The 25,761-nt window shown below is 38.9% G+C and overlaps 1 protein-coding gene across 1 annotated transcript; it reads left to right on the forward strand.

Moving 5' to 3' along the window:
* Positions 1 to 13: 13 nt before the first annotated feature.
* Positions 14 to 24,485, forward strand: nup133 (nucleoporin 133). The gene is made up of 25 exons (XM_059339396.1): positions 14 to 274; positions 2,077 to 2,192; positions 2,298 to 2,401; positions 2,493 to 2,726; positions 3,700 to 3,870; positions 3,993 to 4,148; positions 4,875 to 4,945; positions 5,722 to 5,869; positions 5,985 to 6,135; positions 7,594 to 7,748; positions 9,103 to 9,194; positions 9,678 to 9,841; positions 10,188 to 10,282; positions 11,520 to 11,744; positions 11,828 to 11,950; positions 13,760 to 13,859; positions 14,863 to 15,126; positions 15,240 to 15,373; positions 16,102 to 16,260; positions 18,199 to 18,334; positions 19,948 to 20,066; positions 22,719 to 22,799; positions 22,888 to 22,952; positions 24,050 to 24,138; positions 24,231 to 24,485. Exons 1-25 carry the CDS (start codon positions 147 to 149, stop codon positions 24,365 to 24,367), a joined length of 3,417 nt encoding a protein of 1,138 aa, XP_059195379.1. The 5' UTR covers positions 14 to 146; the 3' UTR covers positions 24,368 to 24,485.
* Positions 24,486 to 25,761: the final 1,276 nt, after the last annotated feature.

A 25,761-nucleotide genomic window follows, 5' to 3' on the forward strand; every position in this document is an offset into this window, starting at 1 on the left:
CATATTTCAGGCGACTGCACGGCGCGCTGTTTGGAGAGGATTTTTAGCGAGGTTTCATTGCGTTGTTGATATTTTGTTTTCACCGTTAAATCTTGACATACTTCTCTACTTTTTGAAACTACCTTTGTGGGGCCCGACAGACAGACATGTTTACCCCCCGCGCCGCCCCGAGCTCCGGCCGCCGGCAGCAGGGCAGGACCACCGGGAGGAAGAGCGTCTCCGGAGCGGGCAGCAGCCTGCTGTTCTCCCCGCGGAGGACGCCTCTGTCGGCCCGGTGAGAACACACGGACCGGGGTCCAGCTGCTGGTTCTTGGCTTTATACCCATCTGGCAGTTTATTAGACACACCTAGATAAAAAATAACGCAGTCAAATACAACAATACTGTAGAAAATCCTCCTTCTTGTAGGTTAGGATGTTCTGTTTTTGATTTAACTGTCAAACTAAATGTCAATTAACGTTACTGTACTGAAGCATTTCCACATATTTAACTTTAAAATTTTATTTCACTACATTTTAGGGCAAATGTTGTACAATTTTTATTTGAATTGTACTTTATAATGTGTTTATATGTTGTAAAATATGTAAATAGTTTACCTCCTAATAGTAACCATACAACTAAAAGAAAATCCTCTTTCTTGTAGGTAATACTGTTTTGACTTTATTTGATTTAGCTGTGAAACTAAACATTTTTACTCAAGTAGTGCACTTAAGTACATTTTTGAGCTACTTGTACTCGAGTATTTCCACATGTGTAACTTAAAACTTTAATGTAACTACATTTTAGAGGCAAATGTTGAACAATTTTCATTTTAATTTTACTGTTTGATGTGTTTATATGCCAATAGTAACACTAATGCAGTCAAATACAACAATACTGCAGAAAATCTTCCTTCTTGTAGGTTATAATGTTCTGGTTTTGATTTAACTGTCAAACTAAATGTCAAGTAATTACTGTACTGTACTTGTACTTTATTTGAGTATTTCCACACATGCAACTTTAACTTAAATTTTGCTGCATTTTAGAGGTATATATTGTACACTTTAACCTGTACATTTAAATTGTACTGTATAATGTGTTTATATGTTGTAAATATTTAAATAGTTTAGCTGCTAATAGTAACCATAAAACTAATGCTGTTTAAATGTTCTTTTTTTTATTTGATTTAACTGTTTGACACTAAATATGTTTAGTATTTCCATTTTATGTAACTTTATACTTCTACATTTTAAAGGCAAATATTGTACTTTTTTGCCACTACATTTAGCTGCCTGCTTTAGTTACTTTTCAGGTGGAGAATTAATGTGGGGAAAAAAATAAATTTTAAGTTGATAAGTTCCTCAGAATTATACTTAAGTACATTTCACCACTGGTTTTTATATATGCTCTATGATTAGATTAGATCATGAATGCTTTATTACATAGTACTTTTTTGTATATTGTTTTTTAACTTGACAATTTTAATTTAAATTGTCCTGTAAAATGTGTTTATATGTTGTAAATATGTACATAGTTTAGCTGCCAATAGTAACACTAATGCAGTCAAATACAACAATACTGCATAAAATCCTTCTTCTTGTAGGTTATAATCTGTATTTATTTTAATGTAACTAAATACATTTTCTCAAATAGTGTACTCAAGTACATTTTTGAGGTACTTTACTTGAGTACTTCCACATATGTAACTTTATACTTCTACTCTACTACATTTTAAAGGGAAATATAGTACTTTCTACTCCACTGCATTTAGCCGCCAGCTTTAGTTACTTTTCAGGTTGAGATTTTACAAGAAACTAATGTTACATTTTAAATGATTATGCATGTTTATAAATTAAATTGGTAATACTCAAGTCTAGTCATAGAGACCGTTTAAAGCACTTTTACACAAGAGATTTATTTCATTTTAGGTTCAGTATCTTGCATCTTGCCTGAGGATACTTCGAGCTGAACCCAAAACTTTCTGACCGCTCTACCATCTGAGCCACAGCACCACAAAATAGTTGCGGCCCAATACTTATCTAAAGGTGCTTAAGGACTTTTTCCACTCTGTTTGACTCTAAATCATTCCCTCCATCAGGTCTACACCCACCAGAGTGCAGAGCCTTGCAGCTGCAGATTCAATCAACTACGATGTGCAAACCTTCGGCTCGTCGCTGCCAGTCAAAGTGATGGAGGCGCTAACAATGGCTGATGGTAAAAAAAAAAAAAAAAGAACAAAAACTGTCTGTCAGGGTTGGTTAAAGTGCATCCTGTTCCGGTGCTGTCACTGAATGTCTCTGTGTGTGTCCGTCTCTCTAGCTGATGACCAGATCTCAGTGAAGGTGAATGAGAGCGGCTGGGCCTGGATGGTTTGTGGAGAGAGACTGATCATCTGGAAGATCTGCCAGACTGCTGTGGCCAAGGTACAGCCCAAGATAAAAAAATTAAAAAAAGCTTCAAACTAGAGTAACAACGATGTTAATCCACCAGCTCTCTGTGTGTGTCCTCCTGCAGCTGTCGGTGTGTAAGGAGCTCCAGCTGCCCAGCAGCGAGTACAACTACACGGCCGACCTGGTGGCCCTGTCGTCCGCCACGCCTCTGGAGACAGCGGCGGTCCAGTCCATCTCCGTGCTGGCGGTGTCTGTGGAGGGAACGGCTCGCCTGTGGCCGAGCCTGGCTCAGGAGGGGAACTACACAGAGACCGACGTGGACGTAGGAGACCTCTGCAACTTCGCTGTTGCTGTCAATGTAAGTAAATCTGCAATAAATCTGATTTTGTTTTGATGACTTTGCAGCTAAAACCTCTCACCTGGGGGCTGTGCCATGTAGCAAGTTAAACAGAGTCAGGGTTTGTCTGTGTGAGCTGCTCAACAAATACTGAAGCTCTGATCAGAGATAACGAGTACAAGGACGATGTTCATCACCTGTCTGTTAACTTTCTTCTTCATACTCTGTACATATTCTCATAAAAGAAGGCATTTGGAGTACATTTGGAGCGTAATTTGATGATTGCGTTCACCCTTTTACTATGAAGAGTATATTAAAAATAACAGCAAAAGCAAAACTGTTTCTGCAAGTAAGGCTCGTGACGAATGCTGGCAAAAATTACAAGTGAATTCATGAGTTAATCTATTTATTTAACCACTCAATGTGCTCTCAATGACTCTGCTCAGCTCTGATGCTGCAGATTTAAATGTTATATTTGGTTTTGGTTTTACACTGTCCCAAAATGAAAGATGCATGAAAATCTTTTAGCTGTAATACTGGCAGTTTAAAAACGCACATAAAACATTATGTGATAATGTTATGGTTTGAAGTTGTTATTAAACATTTAATACGCAAGTAAAAGTCTATATAGTCATTACTATTACTAAGACGCTGTTTGCAAAGAGGTTGGCGACTTAAAGATGCTTTCTTGCTGATTTCAACCTGAAACTCGGAACAAAAACTGGTCCCAACCAGGTTAACTGCAGCATGAGGTTAAAAGAGACACAGAAACTCTGTCTTTGACTCAACAAACCTCACTAATCCGCCAATCTCACTTTGTGGTACAACAGCTAGCAGTGACTAGATGCAGTCACTTTTTAAACTTTTAATTTCTGACTGGGCCCTCAAACAAACCCAAACTGAAAAAAATTGATAGAAGTAACTGTTTTCAGCTTTCACCACCCTGGCTGCTGCGTTCTGTATTTCTGACCTCTCTCCTCTCTCTCTCTCTCAGGGTGGAAGCTTCGTCTTGTCCTCGGAGAAGGGTCGGCTGTTGAGAGCGACTCCAGATCCGTCGGGGAAGCTGCAGTACCGAGCGCTGCAGCAGGGCCAGGGCATGCTCTCTGGCATCGGGCGTCGTGTTTCCAGCCTGTTCGGCATCCTCTCGCCGCCAGCCAACGACACAGTGAGTCACACTCACAGGTTTAACTGTAAAGACAGTGGGTGTCAGTGTGGCACAGCACTGTCAGTATCCCAAAACTCCTGACTGATACCTAAATCAAAGATCACTCTGTTTCTCTGTTGCAGCTCCACAGTGTGCTGTGGGTGGGCGGGGCCAGCTGCCTGTACACGCTGACCAGCTCCAGTCTGAGTAAATGGGAGGTGGACGACAGCTGGGAGCACCAGATCCTCAGCTGGGACGCCCAGAGAGCGCTGACTGAGAGCATCGTCGACTCCATCTGGGTCAGTAGCAGGATCATATACGCCTATATTATAAAAATCAGTCTCATACAGCGGTGCAGGAAGTACTCGGATCCTTTATCTAGGAAAAAGTATTTAGACCACTCTGAGAAAATACCCAGAATACTCAAAAAAGTGTTACCTAAGTAATGGTGCTTTAGAGTGTAATCAGCAGGAGTTTAATGATGATCCAATATCACCAATGAAAAGTTAAAAAAATATAACTAAAAACACTGCTTTTTTTTTTTTACACACATTTCTATTCTATATTTATTCTTTTTTAGAATAACATTGTTTTCATTTAAATGTCTCTGGAAGAGCTCTGCTATAAAAACATCAAATTATTTTTTGGTTTGTAAAAGTTGTGAAAAAAGTGAGAAATGCCGTCAGTTACCCCGAGCCTAAAGTGAAACCTTCACTGTTTTTATTTGTCCAATCAACAGTTCAAACCTCAATATTATCCAGTTTACTGTCATTTAAAGGGAGAAAAAGATGCAAAATGTCAAATTTGAGAAGCTGAAACCATCAAATGCTTCAGACACACAGTTGATACTTTTCTTTTCTTTTCTTTTTGATTCACAACAATTTGTTTCAGCTCAAGCTCAAATCTTTTATGCTGTTCTTTCATCACTTATACCTCAAATGTGTGGCCATAATGATCCGTATTAAAAGCTTCAAGACTCTGATATTCCTTCATTAAAATATGTCTTTACATTTCTGTCCCACCAGGGGTCAGAGAGCAACTACGAGGAGCTGAAGGACGGAGCGAATGTGACGTACCTGGATATGAAGCTCAGCCAGTGAGTGTGTTCATCTTTTTCCCTCCTTTTTCTCTATTTTATCCTCTTTTCATAATTCCTTTTCTCCATTAAAAAAACATTATTTAAATCAATTTTTAAGTGAAATTCTGGATTCTAAATTCAAATATCTACCAACCTGAACAATAAGCCTCTATTAATTATTAATTATATAGACATCATAGTAGGAATGCATGTATATATGTGTATATATAGATTGTATGTATATGTCTTATTTTTATATTCTTTATTCTGTTGTCTATGCGTCTGTATCTTGAGCTGCTGTGACAACTAAATTTCCCCACTGCAGGATAAATAAAGTCTTATCTTAATTTTGGTATTATTAATCTCTAACTGAATATGCTTATAAAGCCTTTTAAACCAATGTCAGTAAATAGGAGGAAGAATGTTTTTACTTTTGACTAAATTAATCCGTCATGCAAGGAGACAAACGGAAGCTTGAGACTTAAAATTTAAATTTATGAATCACACATTCAGTCACTAAAAGGATTCTTGTATTCGGTGTGAAACAGTATTGTGTATTAAGGAGAAGCAATGCAAAAAAAGGCACTTTATATTGTTGTTATTCCTGTTATGCCATTATAACTAAACACTACTGGATCATCTAGTCTTTGCTCTGAACCTCTGGTGGTCTCACACATCACAGGGAGCCTTTGCAGTTTTTGCATAAATTGACACCCTCGTATAGGATTTGTGGGTTCTGATATTGAGTCTTTTTTCCAAAATAAATCCAAAGTAACAGTGCTGTGTATCTGCAGAGCTGGCCTGGTGGTTTTGGCTGCAGCCTGGCACCCGTCAGACACTCCCTGCCTGGCCTACTTCTGCCTGGTCACGCTGCAGGACAGCGGTGCCGCTATCTCCGACCAGTTCACCGTGGAAGTCACCAAATACAACCCGCCGTTCCAGGTCAGTTTTAATCCTAATCCTGACTCAGATTTAGCGTTTGTCAAAGGTTTCAGACTCTCAAATGACAGATTTTTAGAAGATGCATGCTTAATTTTGCACCGCCTTGTTTCCTCAGAGCGAGGAGACTCTGCAGGCCACGCGGCTGGCGTTGCCGCGCTCCCCCGGCTCCACCGCCTTCCTCTATAACGAGGAGCTGGTGTTCGCTTGCTCCACGGGAACCAGCAGGGGAGGACTACCTGATGAGAAAATCAGCTTCAACTCACCTGGTGAGGAAACAAACTTTCTAAAGGAAAATTCTCTCTGACTTCATACTGCTCTAAATTAATGTTATTAACCCATTAAGGCCTAAAGCGCCTGAAAAAAAATGCCTGGAAAACCTATGGGCGATTTTCAAATGACCCCCTAAAACCTGAAGTTTTTCTGGAAATTCAACACCTACTAAATAATAGATTTTTCAGCCTTTGTAGCAGATAAAAATGAAATTCAAAAAGTATTTGAGAGCTTATACCCGTGGCTTTCATACGAAGTTGAGTTTATTTGTCCAAACCTTCAATAAAGTTTTTTAAAAAATCAACAAACTCAGCAAATGTTACATTTGACTGAATAAAAAATCCTATGCATAATACTAATACATGCCCATTAGCAAGATGCAAACATGATATGACCATTGGAAGAAATAGACATAGTTCTCATTAGCCTACTGTAATAAAAATTATATTTAAAAAAATTATCATAATAATAATAAATAATAATAATACATTTTATATATTGCACTTTTCAGGGTACTCAACGACGCATAAAGTAATATAAGACATAAACAGTCACGATTTCTTATATCATCATCACAATCAATTAGCCTATTATTATTATTATTATTATTAATATTAATATATTATTAATAATATTATTATCTACAGATGGCCACAAATCTGTCTGTTCTTCGGTGAAAATATGTCGTCTAAAAACATATTCCTCATCCATAAATCCCGGTCGATTGGTTCCGAGGGTTCAAAGTCCGGATCAGCAATTAAATCACCGGCGCTGTTTTCATCAGATCACTTACTGCTGAGCTCCTCCGCTATAGTCGTCTTCCTCCACGATTTCAAAGTTTTGGAAAAGTCCGATGTTGCATTGCGACACTCCCGCATGTATTCTGATCATGATTCTGATGCATTTCATTGGTGGATAAATAGGTGGAAAAAAATACAAATACTACAAAATGACATATCCGCTGTCCCGGCCTTAATGGTAGAGTGACGCAACAGAGCTCCCGGTCTTAATGGTAGAAATGCGGTAATGCTTTCCCGGCGTCAATGGGTTAATGTAATAATAAGACAGTTTGGGGGAGATTTTATGGACTGGAGAGTGATGGAATTACAGTATATTGGACCTAAATTATCCTGAAGAGATCAGGTGTTATAAATTCTACAAGTAATGCAACTAAATATACAAATTAAATGAATTACTATGATACAAGTAAAACCGTAAAATAGTTTTACTTTTTATTGTTTGATGGTCATGAAAAAAGTACAAAGAAATTTGTTTTTGAATGTACAAGTTTGAAGAATGGTGTAATAATTTATATGAATTGGAAAGAAAATGTGGAACATACAAGAACTGAGGAGTGAAAGACGTAATACTCACAAACAACATGCTGAACCAACAGTAAATGTCTCTGTATGTCTTATGGGTTTTTTTTCTTACCTGTCCTCCTGCCCGTCCAGGTGACGGTGTACGTGGTGGAGGCTGCTGCGCCAACCTGCCCGTTTTCTTCTCCCAGAACAGCGGCCTTGTGGCGGTGGTGGGCCGGGAGAGCGCCTCCATCCTGCCGGAGACGATGGAGGACTCACTGTGCTCCTCTCTGGCTGCAGCTCCGGAGGTAAAACTCTAAACTGACAGCAGCCACACAAGAAAACGCTGTAGACTAAAAAGAGCAAGAAGGAAAGTAATGTGTGCAAAATCTGCAGGCAGATGATATTTATTATTATCAAACTCTAATAAAACTGAGGACTCAACTGGTCGGGCCTCAGGACATGAAGTCAGGACCCAAATTTCTGCAAATTCTTTATTTTGCAAGAAAACTGGAGCATTACACAATGCCTTCATACATGGTTAGAACATGAAATAAACACACGAAAGTGCAACTACAGCTAAAGGCAGACTTAACTTCAGCATGAGTTTACAAGGGGTTAACACCACTGATAGGTTTCAATCTTGTTACACAGGTACATGTGCTCAAGAATCAAAATGTAAAACTGTATGGAATATGAAATAAAAAGACAGACTATACTGACTACTATCCAAAAAAAAAGGCCACTAAGAGTCTCCATTATTTAGTCCAGAGATGCTTCTTTTACACTGTTTTATTATAATAACAAAAAATGAACTGACAATCAGTTCTTATATCAGAAAAAGCATCATTATCATGTACAATATATCTGTATATTACATCCTGCCATGTCATCTGCACTCACTTTACTCCTTTGACACTTTATTTTTTCATTGTTATATTTATATCATATATTGTTAACTATTTGGTTCATTGTTTTTCTTACATTATCCTATATTGTGATTGTTTTTGTAACTTTGGAGCAATCTGAAACCGGAATTTCCTTTGGGATAAATAAAGTTCTATCTTATCTTATCATAAAATTCAAACAAAGGTAACAGGAACACTTGAGGAAAATATTGATGGTCAAAAAAGACGATCAATAGAAAATATCAGAGCCTCATTCACTGTCTTTGTTCACCCGCTGCCAGAAGTGAAAAGTGTGCAACCTAACAAAATTAATAATAGAGGCTAAATACACATTTTGGCTCCTATAATACCAGCCCATAATTATTATATCAAATTCTTCAATTAAAATAGAAGACTCAAAGATCTAAGGAATCCACTGGTATGTCAGGAGGATGGTGAAATAATGCTGCAAAGTCAGGCTTTTCAAGGCATGTCGATTTTCTGTGACCCACCAGTTAAAAATCACCAGTGAGAAAAACAAAAACTTAAATGTGCAGTACCTGATTTTGGCCACTAGGGGTCTCTCTATCAACACATTAACAGACTGATGATATTGTGAAGTGGTGTTCAAGTGGAATTCAAATCTTCATCGTTAAAGGATCCACATTGCAGATTAAAATCTATCTGACATGTTGCATATTAAACCCACTGACTCAAGTGATAATGCATTTAATTTTGAGTTCATCTCTTAATTTAGATTCTTGTGTTTTTTAAGGTTTCAGCCATGGAGACTCCGACCAGAGCCGAGCCTGTCGCGCAGGAGGACAAAACGAAGCTGCTGAAGGCGGCTTTCCTGCAGTTCTGTCGGTATGTCAATAAAATAAGAATCTCTCAAATCCCTTTTAAATAAAACACAGTACATGGGGAAAAACAGCAGAATTTGAATTAGAATGAGATCTTATATCAAATATGAAGATAGTCTGATAATATTTATTTTTCTGATTTTAATTTCCTTTAAATTGTGTTTTCATTGCCGTCATTTCAGTAGATTTTATTTCGATCATTTGTTGTTTCTCTGTTCTATCCTTGTGGAAAAGCACGTTGAGCTACTTTTATGTATGAAAGGTGCTATATAAATAAAGTTTAATATTATTATTGTTATTAAATATTATGTTAAAGCTTCACAAATAAGTATTTTCTCTGCGTCATATTATTTGGAGTTTGCATCACTTCTTGCATGAAATCTAAAGTGTGCAAGTTTTTCGAAGACTAGAAAGTTTTAAGACTGAAGCAGCTGTTGTGTTTAGTCTCTGCGTTACTGTTAATAAAAAACATTATTTTTCCTTGCAGTAACGACCTGGTGGGCGCTCAGACGGTCACAGACGAGCTCTTCCCGGCCGACGCTGACGGGGAGGAGGGGGCCGAGCTGGACGGTGTGGTGACTCGGATCAACCTGGACCTGGTGGACGACTACCCGGCCTCAGACCCCCGCTGGGCCGAGTCTGTCCCCGACGGTGAGCAGGGGGACGGGGGAGGGAGGAGAGAAGAAAGGGTCCATCCAACAAACAAAAACACTCAAATTTAAATTAAAAGCTGCCTGGTGTAGCATTTATGCACAGTGTTAAATTATGAGCCAGGTTAATTGTAAAACTATAGAAATTCTCTCACTAAAAATACTTTTCAGTTTTTACAATAATTTCACTATATTTAAAGATATTTGCGTGCATATGTTACGTTAAGGTTAATGTATAATTATTACAATAATGCCTGAAAGATATTTTTGCTTAAAAGCGACTAATGTGAGATGAGCTGCACAAAAATGGCAGTTATATTGAATAACATGTCACTTTTCTGCTGCAGAGAGCGCCGGCTTCCCGCTCACCTCCCTCATCATCCTCCACCAGCTGGAGGACAAGATGAAGGCCCACGGCTGCTTCATGGACTTCCTGCTCCAGGTACCTTAACCCTTAATCCTTGGGGACTCCTCTAATACTACACACACAAAGCAAGCTATTAAAACTTTTACTTTCATTGAACTGATTTTTTTCTCACCTACATCTGACCTAAGTTTTGATATCAAACACTAATTGATTTGAAAGATTTTAACTCTTTAAACTGAGCTCAGGTGCAGGAGTTTCACCCCAATTCAATCTTCCTGACAATTTGTGGTGAATTCTGGTCGTAACTGATGATCGGATGATATGAGGAGTTTATACATCCAGTCATTATTAAGCATGTTGGATATTAAGGATTTAAAATATGGATGATACGTTAGTACTTTTCAAACCTCATTAGCAACCAGCTGCTTTTGTTTTTTCTCACTGCAACGCAGAAAGTCGCTGGACACAGTCAGTCTGTTTGTTTTCATCTGCAGCCCTGTGACATCACATGACAAAGACCGCTGCTTTTTCTGCCACAATAATTTTAATAATAGTGTGTATTGCACCATCCATTGTCAGGGTATCCACGGGGTCTTAAAAAGTCTTAAAATGGCTAAAATCCTATTATTTATATTTAAGGCCTTAAAATGTCTAAAATTCTCTTAAAATCTCATGTCTTAAATATGATTCTGAAAGGTCTTTAAAATGTATAAATGTTACTTTTTAAAAAAACAAATCCATAAACTTCTGTCTTGCTTTTAAATGTTTTAATTTTTAAGGATGCTATAACAAAACTACAAAACGGAACTAAGTACCTGTGCAGCCCGGGTAAAATTTATCTTTAATTTATTTTTAAAAACTTTTTCAACACCTGAAGACACACTTTATACTAATTTTGTTCTTACTGGCTGTATATGGTTCATTTTTCTGAAAAAATAAAGAAATAGAATAGAATACGACTGAAAGAAAATTGCACAAAATGAGTCTGAGAGACCATACTTGGTACATTTTTAAAATATTGTTATATTTGATTTATTTTTTAATTGGGGCTTTGAAAATGTACTATATAAACAGCATTAATATGTATGTGTTCCATTTTATTTACTGTACCACAGTTTGCTATAAAAATGTGCTAAACGCGTGAAAAAAGATGATCTAAATAAAATACCTACTTACTTATACTAGTTTCTCTTTTGACAAACTGGACAGAAAATTGAAGCTCTATATTAGAGACACAGATGTGAGACACATGCTGGGTTAATAAAAGTCAGTTTATCTATGAGTTATTCTTGTTACCGTCCTCCTGCGTCAGGTGGGTCTGCTGGACCGGCTCAGCCAGGTGACGGTGCGTTCGTCCCCGATGGCGACTCGTCTGCTGCTGTGCGAACACGCTGAGAAGCTCCAGGCGGCGATGGTGCTGAAGAACCACCACACCAAACACGCCGAGCTGGTGAACCGCGCCATCAGCATCGCGCTGCAGAGGAACAGCGCCGCCGTGCCGCCCAGCCTCACCGCCGCTGACGTCTTCTTCAGAGAGGTTCGTGTGTCTGACTCTGATCATCCAGGTGGAGCAGCGGAGCTGAATCTGATCTTTATTTTTGGTTTCTGGTGCACTCGCAGGTGTCTCAGATCTCCTCAGTGTTTGATTGTCTGCTGGACGAGGAGGAGCGGAGTCTGAAGGAGAACCCGGTGGACTCGGTGCAGTGGGCCGAGGTGGTTCTCACCGTCAACAACATCATCAAGGTAAACACACGCATTTCATGAAGGGTGAAGTGAAAACAACAAATACTGGCTTGCACTGGGTTTTGGGGGTCCCTGAAAAGTCTAAAAGTTTCAATTACTGTAATTGGAATACTTTAAATGTCCTAACTGTAATTTTAGAAATTATTGGAGTGTAAAGTTAAATGTTAATGGCAAGAAAAGGTATGTAACCCTTTAAATTGACTGAGTTTTCTGCATTAATTTGTCATAAAATGTGATCTGATCTATATCCAGGTCAGAAGTATAGACCAACACAATGTGTTAGACCTAATACCACACAAACAATTATAATATTTCATCTCTTATTGAACACACAGTCATGGAAAAATATACAATATAAAGGTACATTTGTTTGGACAAATATAATGGCTGATAAGAGTTTAATTTAAGAGCTGATATCTAGACATGTTCCATGGTTTTCTTGATAATAACCAGAATCATTACCAAGAAAACCATGGAAAATGTCTAGATATCAGCTCTTAAATTAAACTCTTATCAGCCATTTTTGTTGATAGCAATATATTTGTCCAAACAAATGTACCTTTAGTTGTAACAGGCATTAAAATTAACAAGAAATTAGAGAAAACAAGGGTGGTCTAATATTTTTTTCCATGGTTGTACATGAAACATTCAGAGTGCTGGCTGACAAAGACTCCATAAAGAGTCCAGTTAGTCCGATCAATTGGATTGTCTCGTGACCGTTGGTCTCAGCAGAATCAATCATGTCTTCAGTGTCTCTGAGGAGCAGAATTTAATGTTTTTAACAAGATCTGGTTAGTGCAAACACTTTATTTTAAATGACACATGTAGAATACAGAGATTCTGACACAAATATCAACATTTTAACACCAGTTTGGTCACTTTTTGTAACAGAAACTTTCGTAACTGATGATCCATTCAAGAACCGTTGCAAAGGTGAAATTTTGACAGAAATGCCTGTTTTTACAGTTGGTAACAAATTTGATTAAAGCAAACTGCTTTGGAATATCAACAATGCTCTTTAACTCAATGTTGACACCAGAGCCCTCTTGCTTCAAGAACAACTTCGGAAACTTTATTATTTTTATATATTCATATCGTAGCATTTCATATTCCCAAATAAAATTGCAGTTCATTTTATTACCACAAACCAGCAACACACTGTGAAACTTGTTTCCTGGACGTTTGTTTTTTAATAAAATATTCGTTTGTGATTCTGACAGAAATATCAACATTTTAAGACAAGTTTTGGTCACTTTTTATAACAGAAGCTTTTGTTACCTATGGTGCATTCAAGTACCGTCAGAAAGTTGAAATTTTGACGAAAATGCCTGTTTTTACAGTTTCTTTCTATGATAAATGATGTATTTTATCTCAATCTTTTAAAGAGAACATACGCTTTGAGAGGTTCAGTGGGTCAAAGGGCTCTTTCGTTAGTATCTCTGTACTAAATGTGTGCAATTTCTCTGAAGAAAGTGTGATTGGTTAAAATCCAGTCGAGAGTGAAGAAGCTTTTATAAGGAATTAAAGAAAGGAAGCTCCACCATCTGACCAGTGGCTAATAACTTTTGAAGAAATCTTCTTAATGGGGAAAAAAATGACACATCTTAAGGCTACGAGAAGCTAAAGGAGAAACTTGTACTCATGAAAAAAAAAAAAAGACTATAAACTTCAATAGGTTTTTGTTTCATTTGTTCAGCAATTTCTTGTTGTAACTGTTATTGTTTAATGTTGCAGATGTTTTGCAAATAAAGGTCAGAATGGGGAAAAAATTAATAATTGTACTGTGTGTGTCTGTGTCTGTGTCTGCAGGACGTACTTCAGGCTGCCGGTCAGTTCAGAGAGACGAAGGCCTTCATGTACAGAGCTTCTGAAAGCGCTGCAGCAGAGCCGGAGTACGTCCCGTGGACAGGTACGTCTTTAATCCTCCAACCTGCAGCCACGAGGCTCTGCAGCCCGACCGCAGGCTGCTGTGGAAACACCAGAGACTCATCGTTTGTTTCAGCTATGAAGTTATCTAGACCAAAAACTCAACAAAAGTGTGTCTGAAGAAAACTTGTTAAAGGCACATGTTTCAGTCTCAAATATGATTTTTACAGGTCTAAAAACTGATTGGAGTATAAAGTAAAGTCTGGAAAAAATTATGACAACCACGCTGTAAAGAAGACTACTGAACAAAACCAACATTGAACCAATAATCACCAAAGTCACGTTAATAAACTACTTCGCAATTAAATCTGGGACTTTTTTGCCAGTTAAGAAGTGAAAAATTTCTTGAAAAAAAAAGCTTGAATTCTACTTGTTTAAACCCTTTAAAAAAAACTAGTAATATAGTGATGTAAAATAATCTTCCATACATCCACCAATTTCACGGAGATGGAGGGAATTCTCCTCATCCGTTTCTTTATTACAAGTGAAGAGAAAACAGAAGCACAGACATCAGAAATGTTATATTATGGAATATTTCTGCGTTGGGAAATGATGTGAAGTGTTTCAACAAATACTAGTACATGCGATTTCAAAGAGATGTTTGTGTTCATGTTGGATTTTGAAGGTTAGACGACCAAAGATAAAGTCTCAAATATCCTGAATGGCCTTTTCAATATGTAAATTATAATTTAAAAATTCTGCAAGCAGTGCCTGTAATGGATAGAAACTCATTGAATGTTGCATTCCATTTACTAACATTTCACTAACTGAATTTCCCCTCTGGGATAAATAAAGTAATTTTGATGTGATTGATTTGATTTAAAAACATAAACATTGAGAAAATAAGATCCTAGATATAGCTTTTTATTCATTTATTTTGAAATTTTCAATTATCTCTGCTCATTTTTACCAGTTCTGTAGGAAAGTTAAAACTGTCTTGTTACCTGAAAAGTGTTTTTTATTTAACCCCCTGATCTTTCCTCCAGCGTCCGGCGGCGTCGGCGGCGTCCGCACCGTCATCTCCCGCCAGCATGACATCATCCTGCGCTCGGTGTACCCACACGCCGACTCAGAGCTGCGCAGCGCCCTCTGCGAGCAGCTGGTGGCGCTGTTGGACATCTACCTGGGTGGCTACGTGGCCCAGCTGACCTCCCTGCAGCAGCAGAGGCCCCTGGGGGCCCAACAGGAGCGCTACAACAGCCTGGAGATGGAGTACGGCCAGCGGCGCTCCGAGCTGCTCGCCCCACTGCGTGAGTGACGGTTAAATTGTTTCTGCAGAATCAGATGGGATTGGTGACGGTGTTTGGGGCGTTTCAGAGGGTTTGTGGTGCCGTCGTCACTGTGGAGTGGTTGTGTGTTGCAGTGGAGCTCGGTCAGTACCAGTGGGTGGCAGCGCTGGCTGAGAAATACTGTGACTTCGACATCCTGGTCCAGATGTGCGAGCAGACGGACAACCAGAGCCGCCTGCAGCACTACATGAACAAGTTTGCAGACCAGGTACGCAGAGAACCAGAAAGTTCTTCTCCTTCTTGAGCTAAATAAACTCTTTAGAGATGTGCGGTTCTCTCAGGACAGCAAATTAATTTGTGAGATATTTCTAGGTCATTTAATTTATTTATGGTCTTTTGAGGTCTTTTTGTCTCTTTTTTTTTTTATATTTTAGAAAGATTTTTAAGACTTTAGATTTAGAGATGTGTGGTTCTCCCAGGACAGCAAATTAATCTCTATAATATTTTTAAGTATTGTATTTATTGAGGTTTTTTCTCTTTAAATTTGTTTTAAAGAGCTTTACAAGGATTCTTTTTTTAAAGTTTTTACACCATATATTTATATTTATTATGTTATTTTGCCTTTTTTTTTTTTTTTTTAAGATTATTTTTTGGACATTTTACATGCTTTATTGAAAGTGAGAGACAGATAGAAAGGGGGTGACAGAGGGGAGGGCATGCGGCAAAGGGAGCAGGCCGGATTCGAACCCAGCTCCGCCGCAGCAAGGACTCAGCCTAAGTGGTAAGCGCTCTACCAGTGTGAGCCACCGGGACGCCCCCTTTGCCTTATTTTTAATAGTTTTTTTCTGACTTTAGAGATATTGAGATTGATGCTATTTAGAGATTTATATAGTAAAATAAAGGATCTAAATACTTATTCTACTCACACTGACGAGTGAAGCAGCAGATTTATTTTCTCAACTTCCCTTTTGTCCCCTGTGTGACTTCCTGCCGCAGAACTTTGCAGACTTCCTGTTCCGCTGGTACATGGAGAAGGGGAAGAGGGGGAAGCTGCTGTCTCAGCCCGCCGCCCAGCACCAGCAGCTCGCCAGCTTCCTGCAGTCACACCAGCACCTCAGCTGGCTGCACCACATCCACGTCCACGACTACCGCAGCGTACGGCACGCACACACACACACACACACACACACACACACACACACACACACAGTGTCCCTTTCACACCCCATAGTGACTCACACACACACACACACACACACACACACACACAGCTTGTTTCACACAGACCACATCCTCACACACACACACACCCTTCCTGTATTTCACTTCCTCGGAGCTGAATTCAGATGGTTTCTTTTGCTTTCATTTATCTTCAGTGCTTTATTTGTGCATTTCTTTCCTTTGTTTTTCTTCCTCCCTTCCTTTGTTCCCCTCTTCCTTACTTCCTTCCTTTCCTCTCTTTTTCTTCCCTCTGTAATTCCTTCTTTCCTTTCCTCTTTCCTTTCCTCCCTTTCTTGCTTCCTTTCCTTCCCTCTCTTGTTTCCTTCCTTCCTGCCTTTCCTCTCCTGTTTCCTTTGTTCCTTCCTTCATTCCTTCCTTCCTTCCCTCTCCTGTGTCCTTCCTTCCTTCCTTTCCTCTCCTGTTTCATTCCTCTGTTCCTTTACTCTCCTGTTTCCTTCCTTCCTTCCTTCCTTCCTTCCTTCCTTCCTTCCTTTCGTTCCTATTTCCTTCCTCTCTTGTGTTTCCTTCCTTCCTTCCTTCCTTCCTCTCCTCTGGTGTTTCCTTCCTTCCTTCCTTCCTCTCCTCTTGTGTTTCCTTCCTTTCTTCCTTCCTTCCTCTTCAGTTTCCTTCCTTCCTCCCTTCCCTTCCTTCCTGTAGCAGCCACTACAGTGCAGAACACACACACACACACACACACACACACACACACACACACACACACACGCGCACACACACACACAGTTAGTTTCCTTCCTGTTTCAGCAGCTTTAAACGTGTTTCTGCTCAGTACAGCCAGAGTACAGAATACTCCTCATTAAACACACACACACACACACACACACGCACACACACACACACACACACACACACACACACACACACACACACACACTGTACAGCTTCCTCCCTGCTTGCGGTTGCGGATAACACACGCAGGAAGAGCACACACACACAAACACTCTTTCTATTTGAAACACAGAGTGAAAGAGAAATGCTTCCTGTTTTTACATAGACTGAGAGCTTTGTCCTTTTGTTTTGTTTTTCAAGGTGATTAAAACATTAAAATGCTCTCGGCTGCAAATGGAAAATGCATTTCTGACCCGTGTCTTCAGCCTAAATATCAAATAATAAAAAATAGATTATTTCTGTCTGATTATTTGACCCAGTGAACCAGTACTATTGGTATTTCAAATCAGAATTACTTTATTTATCCCCTAGGGTAAATCTCTGTTTAGGAATCTCTGTTAGAATGAGACAGCCTGATGGCTGTAGGAGAGAAGGATCTCTTGTATCTCTCCGTCCTGCAACGGAGAGAGAGGAGCCGTCCACTGCTGTTTTTTTGTCCATAAAGGTTTTGTGTAGCGGATGATCCGGGTATTTCGAGATGGACTTGAACATCTTGACAGTGCATCTCTCCACCTCCTCCTCCAGTGTGTCCAACCTGGCTCCAACCACAGAACCAGTTCTTTAGACCAGTCTGTCCAACTGTCTTGCATCTCTGTGTCTGATGCTGCCTCCCCAGCAGACTGCAGCATAAAACAACACACTACCACCACAGACTGATAAAACATCTGCAGCATCTTACTACAGATGTCCAGAGATCTGAGCTTTCTTAAGTAAAAGAGGCAGCTCTGCCCCTTTTTGTAGAGAGCGTCATTGTTTAGTGACCAGTCCAACTTATTATCCAGGTATACACCTAGATACTTAGAACTTGGCACCACCTCCATGTCCACCCCACAGGTATTCACTGGCTGAAGGGGGGGTTTGAACCTGCAGGTTTGCAGCCCTCCTCCATTAATATTCCTTCATATTTTAAAGCAGTTATTTGAAATGATAGTGCTGTGACTCACTTGGTGTCTCGTGTGTCTGCAGGCCCACAGGACGCTCTACAGCCAGGCCAACGCAGAGACACGCTACTTTGTGAAGAAGAAGACGCTGCTGGCTCTCAGTAAGCTGACGGTGCTCGCATCCGACCTGCCGGAGGACCAACTCAACAAACAGGTCGAGGGTGAGAGACACAGACTTCCACCTCCAGCTCTTTTCGTGTCAGTGTTTTTTACTGTTTACTGAATCAGATGGAAACGGAGACATTTTAGACTTTTAGTAGCTTTTTCCACTTTTCTTACGCCACGTAACAGACTTGTGAGGGGTAACACTAGAGCTGCACCAGCGGTGGAATGTAACTAAGTACGTTTACTCAAGTATAATTTTGAGATACTTGTACTTTACTTGACTATTTCCACATATATAACTTTACACTTCTACTCCACTACATTTAAGATGCAAATATTGTACTTTTTAGTCAACTACATTTAGCTGACAGCTTTGGTTACTTTTCAGGTCTAACTTTTCAGGTTTAACATGAAAAAATGAGATCAATTTAAAAATTATGCATTTTTATAAATTCAACTACAAAACTATATTAAGTAGTTAAATTACAAATATAATTGTATATGTAAATAACAAAAATTCTGCTTATATTAATGCATCAAATTATTGTGAAATCAGTGTTTCCCCTAAAAAATAAATTTCAGCAGCGGTGCTGCTGTGTCTGTGGCCATGAGCAGTGTTGCCAACTCCTCAGTAAGGAAAGTAGCTATTGGCTGTCCAAAAAGTTGCCTCTGCTGAATGAATGTAGGGGAAACACTGGAAATAAATTTTTTGGAATATATAAAACACTCCATTCTGCATATTGAGTACTTTTACTTTTGATGCTGATACTTTAATACTTGTATAACTGTTTTCACATCCATATTGTGCTTTTTAAATCTGAATTTAAATCGCTTATTAAATCCATTTGGGTTCAGTTTTCAACATTTATAACTTAAAATTAAAGACAATTTGTCATTTGTAGTCGTTTACAGTCATTTGGCAGCTTCAGGTTTTTTTTTAAGATATTTCAATGCTTTTCATATAAACAATATAAAAAATATAACAGACTTCAAAAAATGTATCTATATAGAATAAAATAAAATGATAAAGGAAATAAGTATAATCAATTGAATTAAAAACATGCAAACAATAATAATAGCAATGAAACTTAAATCTCATCACCTACAAATATGTGCATTAAAATAAAATTGGTCTTATTCACCAAAAATCAGTGTATCTCAACAAAACTTCCACAGGGCACTATATTCCATTTTTCATTGTGTAAATCTATTTTATTCACTTGTTCAATCTCTTGGAAGCAAAATATCCATTATGCCGGTACAATGAAAGTTTATGTGAGTAAATCTGCTGTTAGGCAGGTTTTTGTTTTCTTGTTAGGATAGTTTGTAGCCTAATAACTGAGTGCTGACTGATGTATAATTTTCCCCATGTTACTCTGTCATCTGTGACTGTCTGCATCCAAGACACTAAGCTGCAATGTGTGTAAACTGCTCTGATTGATCAGTTTACAGAGCACTACTGCAAATAAAAAGCTTGATACAGAGCGTTCTATGACCAGAATGATACATTTTAAATATCGCCTGATCACATCAATTTGATCGTTGGAAGCCAGATCGTGATTAAAATCCGATTAATCGTGCAGCCCAAGGTGACGCCCCTGCAGTGTGCTGAACATGTCCTGTAACTAAACTCCACGCTGTCATTTATTTTTTCTTTCTGCCCGTTCAGACATCGTGGAGCAGGAGCGCTTCCTGCTGCATCAGGAGACTCTGCCCCGACAGCTGCTGGAGGAGAAGCAGCAGAACCCCGACAACATGCCGCTGCTCAGCGCCAACAACCTCATACAGGTGGAAACACGCACACGCGTACACGCGTACACTCACTCACTATGAGGGGTATTTTATGCCAGCACACTATACTTAAACGCCTACAATGCGTCGCCTGTGCCAGCATAAAGTCTGATTAATAGGCGTGCTTACAGACACGCATATTGCGAGTACACCAGATAACATGGGTGACGAGTGAAAAGTGCCACGAGCGAACGTAGCAGACGCCTGTGTGCACGATCATCTCAATGTACAAATAATGATTTACTTTATGACGACGAATTTTGAGTTTAACAGCTGCTTCGCTTCATAATTAAAGCAGTTCATGTATCACCAAGAGAGACCGATGAGACAGTTTAGGCTGTTTCAGTCTACATGTGCACACGTTAAGGCGTCTGAAGCGTTGGCTTTAGGACAATAACACACACGCGCGTTAACGCCTACAAGGAACAAACTGAGGAAGAGGCTGTGCGCATTTACGCACGAGGTCCACTGGATCATCAGGACCTGACAGTTATTCATTTTCTATGTTCTGCAGCATATCTACACAGATCAGTGTTACACACAGTCTCAGCTTCATATGGTATTGTTTATAAGAAAGCATAACTTATAGATGAAGAGAAAGACTATCTCGTACGTACCAGATAAACTTAACGTTTTTCCGGCCAAAACCGGAGGCTTAATTAGCCTGTTTATAGGAGTGAAAGTCAGCAAAATGCAGCTTAAACAAAATGTTTTACCTTATTAGCTAACTACAAATGTCTGTAAAACATAATGGGACTGTGCATAAGTGCCGAATTGGGTTAAACAGTGTAGATATAAGGTCCGATGGAATCATATTGTGAACGGACTGCTGTCCATGTCCATGGCTACTGAATATTCATTAGATAGGTCCGCATGGCTACTTAATATTCAGTGATGACAGCGATTACGGTGTCTGCAGGCAGGTAAACCTACCTAATTACAGCTGGTGCGTAATGAAATGAATGTCCGCGCGCAAAGCTTGGAAGTGGCTGTGAGCCTTAACGTGTGCACGTGTAGACTAGAATAATTATCTGTACATTGAGACGAGCGTGCACACAGGCGTCCGCTAAGTTCGCTCGTGGCACGAATGACTCATCGCTACATGATTTCCACACACACTACACAGCGTGTGTCTGTACGCTCATGTAGAATTGTACTTAAGAGTCACGCGGGTCTTCATGTCACGTATTTGAGGCGTAGTTCACCCGTCACGTAGCCGCCACGTAGGCGTATGCGCAACAACGCGTGTACAGCGTCTGCGCGACGCCTACGTGGCGCTCGTCTGTCCATTGAAAGTGAATGGAATTTACACGCGCACGTTAGACGTTTGATGTCGCATAGGCGCTGTACACACACACACACACACACACACGCCCTGATGTCCTTAAAGCAACAAAAATGTTTGTAGAAAAAATGAATACAACAATCTGTAGCATCACTGTGTGGGATGAAGGGCACCACAGATTGGCAGCTTATCACATTAAAATTCACCCACCTGTTTTCTATGAGAGTCCAAACACTGCTGCGAACACAACAGCAAGGACTCAGCCTTAATGGTACGCGCTCTACCAGTGTGAGCCACCGGGACGCCCCCTTTGTGGCTCCTTTTGAAGTGACACTGGCTGTGTGTGTTGCACTGAAGCTCACCTGCAGTAGAAATGGGGTTAGACAGAAAGGTCACATTTTTTAGTTTGCCTATTCCTGAGTGACAAGTTGTTATAATATCGAGGCAGCATTTCACAGTAATTAAACACAGTAAGTGCTTAATTACTGTCTTGTTCGCTGAGCTGCACATGAACATGACTACATGATTGGATATCTTCCACTGGTGCGCAGCTAACACTGCCCTGCACAAAGGAGGATAAGATATGAATTGCTTATTTCAAATTTAACTTACTTGCAAAAGTAATGCGTTCCACTACTTGTTACAATAAAACAGTGGTTATTATTGACTGTATTTTTAGTTCTAAAGTCACAAATGCACAATTTGCATGAACATTTTCCTCCATGCAGACATAAAACATGTATGATTTATTTTTGGATGATACAACATCTACTCCATTCATCTTCGTGTATAGCATTAACGTCTGAGGACGTGCCCAGCCAGCGCTCCAAACACAGAGCTCCAAACACAGAGCTTCACTATGGACGCTAAAGGCTTCAATGCTTTATATGCTTTTATGCTCGAAGTTGGCTCTGGGAAAAGCAGAGACGTATGTACACAGTGACGTAATGACTGAGCTCTCTAGCCTGTGGAAAAGCAAACCGGTTCTGAGAAGGTTTGCAGGTTGAACCAACTGTGTATCAGCATCAGCAGTAGAACTAGGTTTGTGTTGGTTGAAAAGAGGTAAATCTGATCCATGCATGGGCCGCTGTGGCTGCAGGAGCACACCTTATACAACAAATCAGCTGAGAGAAGAGCAGCGTTTAGTGAATTGAATGACTTAAATCAGGTGTGCTCCTGCAGCCACAGCAGCCCTTTCATGGAGCAGTTCCAAACAGACGCTAGATATTCAAGGCTTCCATCAAACTCATGCAAACGTGTAGTTAAAAGCAAGTACAGTCTGGCTTTAACATGAAAAAAGGGAACAGGCCTTCCTGTTTACACTGAAACCAGATAACTCGGCTCACCTCGTCTCCTCTCCTCAGCTCTACATCTGCGATGAGAACAGGCGAGCCAACGAGTACGACTTCAAGAAGGCTCTGGATCTGCTGGAGTATATCGACGAGGTAACTCTCTCTCTTACTGCTCTGCTCGAGGTTCCACTCGGCGGTTAAAGAGTCAAATTTATGTGGATTTTCTGTGTCTGTGTTGCAGGAAGAAGCAGAAGACATCGACTCGCTGAAGTGTGAGATCTTCGGCAAAGCGCTCAGGAGAGATGAGTAAGATCCACCGACGTGTTTCTAGTCAGGCACCTTAGGACCAGATTTGAGAAGAAAGGGGACACACCAGACAAAAAAATCTAATATTTTCCACATACTCAACATCATCAACATAAGTTTTAATTTTCAATGGGAGCCACTTCATCAAGATGGCAGCCATATAAAGTCTATGAGAATCAATAGATCTTCCAAGTCACTTAGAAGGTCAATCTTGGTGTCAAAATATACATGTACTGTATATGACTATATTAATATACAGTCATGGAAAGTCATTGTTCATTTTAATGGCTGGTACAACTAAAGGTACATTTGTTTGGACAAATATAATGATAACAACAAAAATAGCTGATAAAAGTTTAATTTAAGAGCTGTTATCTAGATATTTTCCATGGTTTTCTTGATAATGATTTTGGTTATTATCAAGAAAACCATGGAAAATGTCTAGATATCAGCTCTTAAATTAAACTCCAATGAGCTATTTATGTTATCACAATATTTTTTCCAAACAAACGTAACTTTAGTTGTACCAGCCATTAAAATGAACAAGAAATTGAAGAAAAGGGTGATCTAATAATTTTTCCCATGACTGTATGTCCGACCACTTAAGAACTGAGTTGGAAATTATGTAAATACATGGCCAAAATGAACATCTCTATTTGATCAAATAATCATCTAGTGATATTCGCAATTCCTTGACCCAGAAAATGAATGTGACACCATAATGGAACTTCTAAGTGGCTTGGAAGATATATTGGTTCTCATAGACTTTATATGGCTGCCATCTCCAATATGAGAATTTGGTGCTTTTGTCCGCCGTGTCCCCTTCATTTTGCTAAGCCGCCTGACTATTCTGTTTATCTAGTCTTTCTACTAGGAGACTGGAGATTTGCCTAAATTTTGCTGCTGCTGGTGGATTTTTTTTGCAGACTCCCCAAGAAATCTAATGCAATTAAAGTAAACCTTCATGTGAGAAAAGTTGTAAAGAAAAGAAACCTGTTGGAGGAAATATTCTGTGTTCTCTGTGCATCACACTCCCCTCACAGCTTTTATCGATTAGTTTTAAATGTTGTGTGATTTTGATGCCGTTTCTCTCCCAGCTGGTCCTCCGCTGACGGCACCGACGACCCTCTGGAGGCCGCCAAGCACAGCATCTTCGTCAAGATCCTCCTCAAACTCATCCAGGAAGGTGAGAAACGTTCGCGAAGCTGCAGAATAAATCACTGCACAGCTAGGAGGATTAAAGTATAAAATGTATGTAATGACTGTTTGTTTCTGCAGGAGTTCCTCTGCAGACATACCTGCCCGACGTTAAAGAGCTGCTGGAGCTCGACGAGCTGAGCGATTTGAAATCAAAACCTTATTTTGAATTTGTCCTTCGAGCCAATTATGAACATTACCTTGAAGCCCAGATGTGACGACTGAACGCCTCCCAGCAAACTTCCTCTGCACTTCAGCTTCGCTTCATGTTCGAATAATTTTCAAGATTTGTTTAAGTTGTGCTCTTTTCTAAATAAATGTGTTATTTCTGTAGCTGCAATGCAGTATTTGTTTCTTATTTTACTTTACAAAAACATAATTCAGTATCGTTTTATGCAAAAGTTTTTCCTTAAAGACACAAAGATTTACTCAGAAAAAAATCAGATTTGAGCTTTACTGCATTCTGTTGTCACTTACTGACATCTAGTGACGTTTTTCTTAAGCAACATTTTAAAACTATTGTACAGAAAATATGTACAGCAACAGTAAAACAATGACACAAAGAGTTTAAATTTAAGAAATTATCTACAGAAGAGATATTATTAATGACCAGTCAAATAAGATAATTCCTTATCTACCATAGAAGAATATAGTCACTTAATTTGGTTTAATATTAAGTTGAGAAAATGGTGAAAATAAGGCGTGTACTATGTGTGCCCAGAAAAATCTTAAACTGCGTCCCAATAAAAGTTAGGTTACTGAAACTGAATTTAAATTGCTTATAAAGTTAATTTGGGTTCAGCTTTTTTGAACATTTGTAACTTAAAATCAAAGACAATTTTTCATTTACAGTCATGTTGTTCAAAAACAGTATTTCAATGCTATTCATATAAACAATCAAAAATAAACAGGAAGAACACACTTAAAAAAAAAATGTAGTTATAAAAAATAAATGCTAAAGGAAATAAGTATAATCAATTAAATTAAAAACATGCATATAATAATAGCAATGATACTTAAACTCATAACATCACCTATAAAATATTTTTGTCTAAATATATATATTTAAAATAAGACAGAAATCATTTTTTTATAATAATAAATCAATTAAATTAAAAACACTAATAATAATGATACTTTAACTCGTATCACCTGCAAAATGCTTTCGCCCACAAATTGAAAAAAAAAGACCTCACACTCAGCCTTATCTACTTTCGATTATTTTTATTGTGAAGCATCATTTTTAAAGATAACAAAAATGTTATTTCTATGCTTCTTTTCAAATAAACAATCTGAAAAAAATCAGGAAGAACGCACTTAAAAAAAACATTTAATCAATTGAAAAAGCCAAGAAAAATTTAATTGAAATAATAGTTTAGAAAAAATTATTAAAATAAGAAATCAATTGAAATAAATCAATCATAAAATCATACTTTTAATAATAATTATTATAATACTATACGTCATATGGAAGCCGTCAGACCTGGAAAGTAACAGATATCTGATCTATCAGTCAGGACTTCCTCCTGTGTGGTGACAAGGCCCAGACGCTGGTAGAAATAGATCCACCGCCCTGACAGGATCCTCTGATGATCCTCCTGATGATCTACTT

The sequence above is a fragment of the Centropristis striata genome, chromosome 1 (assembly GCF_030273125.1).
Source record: "Centropristis striata isolate RG_2023a ecotype Rhode Island chromosome 1, C.striata_1.0, whole genome shotgun sequence".
Classification (NCBI taxonomy): Eukaryota; Metazoa; Chordata; class Actinopteri; order Perciformes; family Serranidae; genus Centropristis; species Centropristis striata.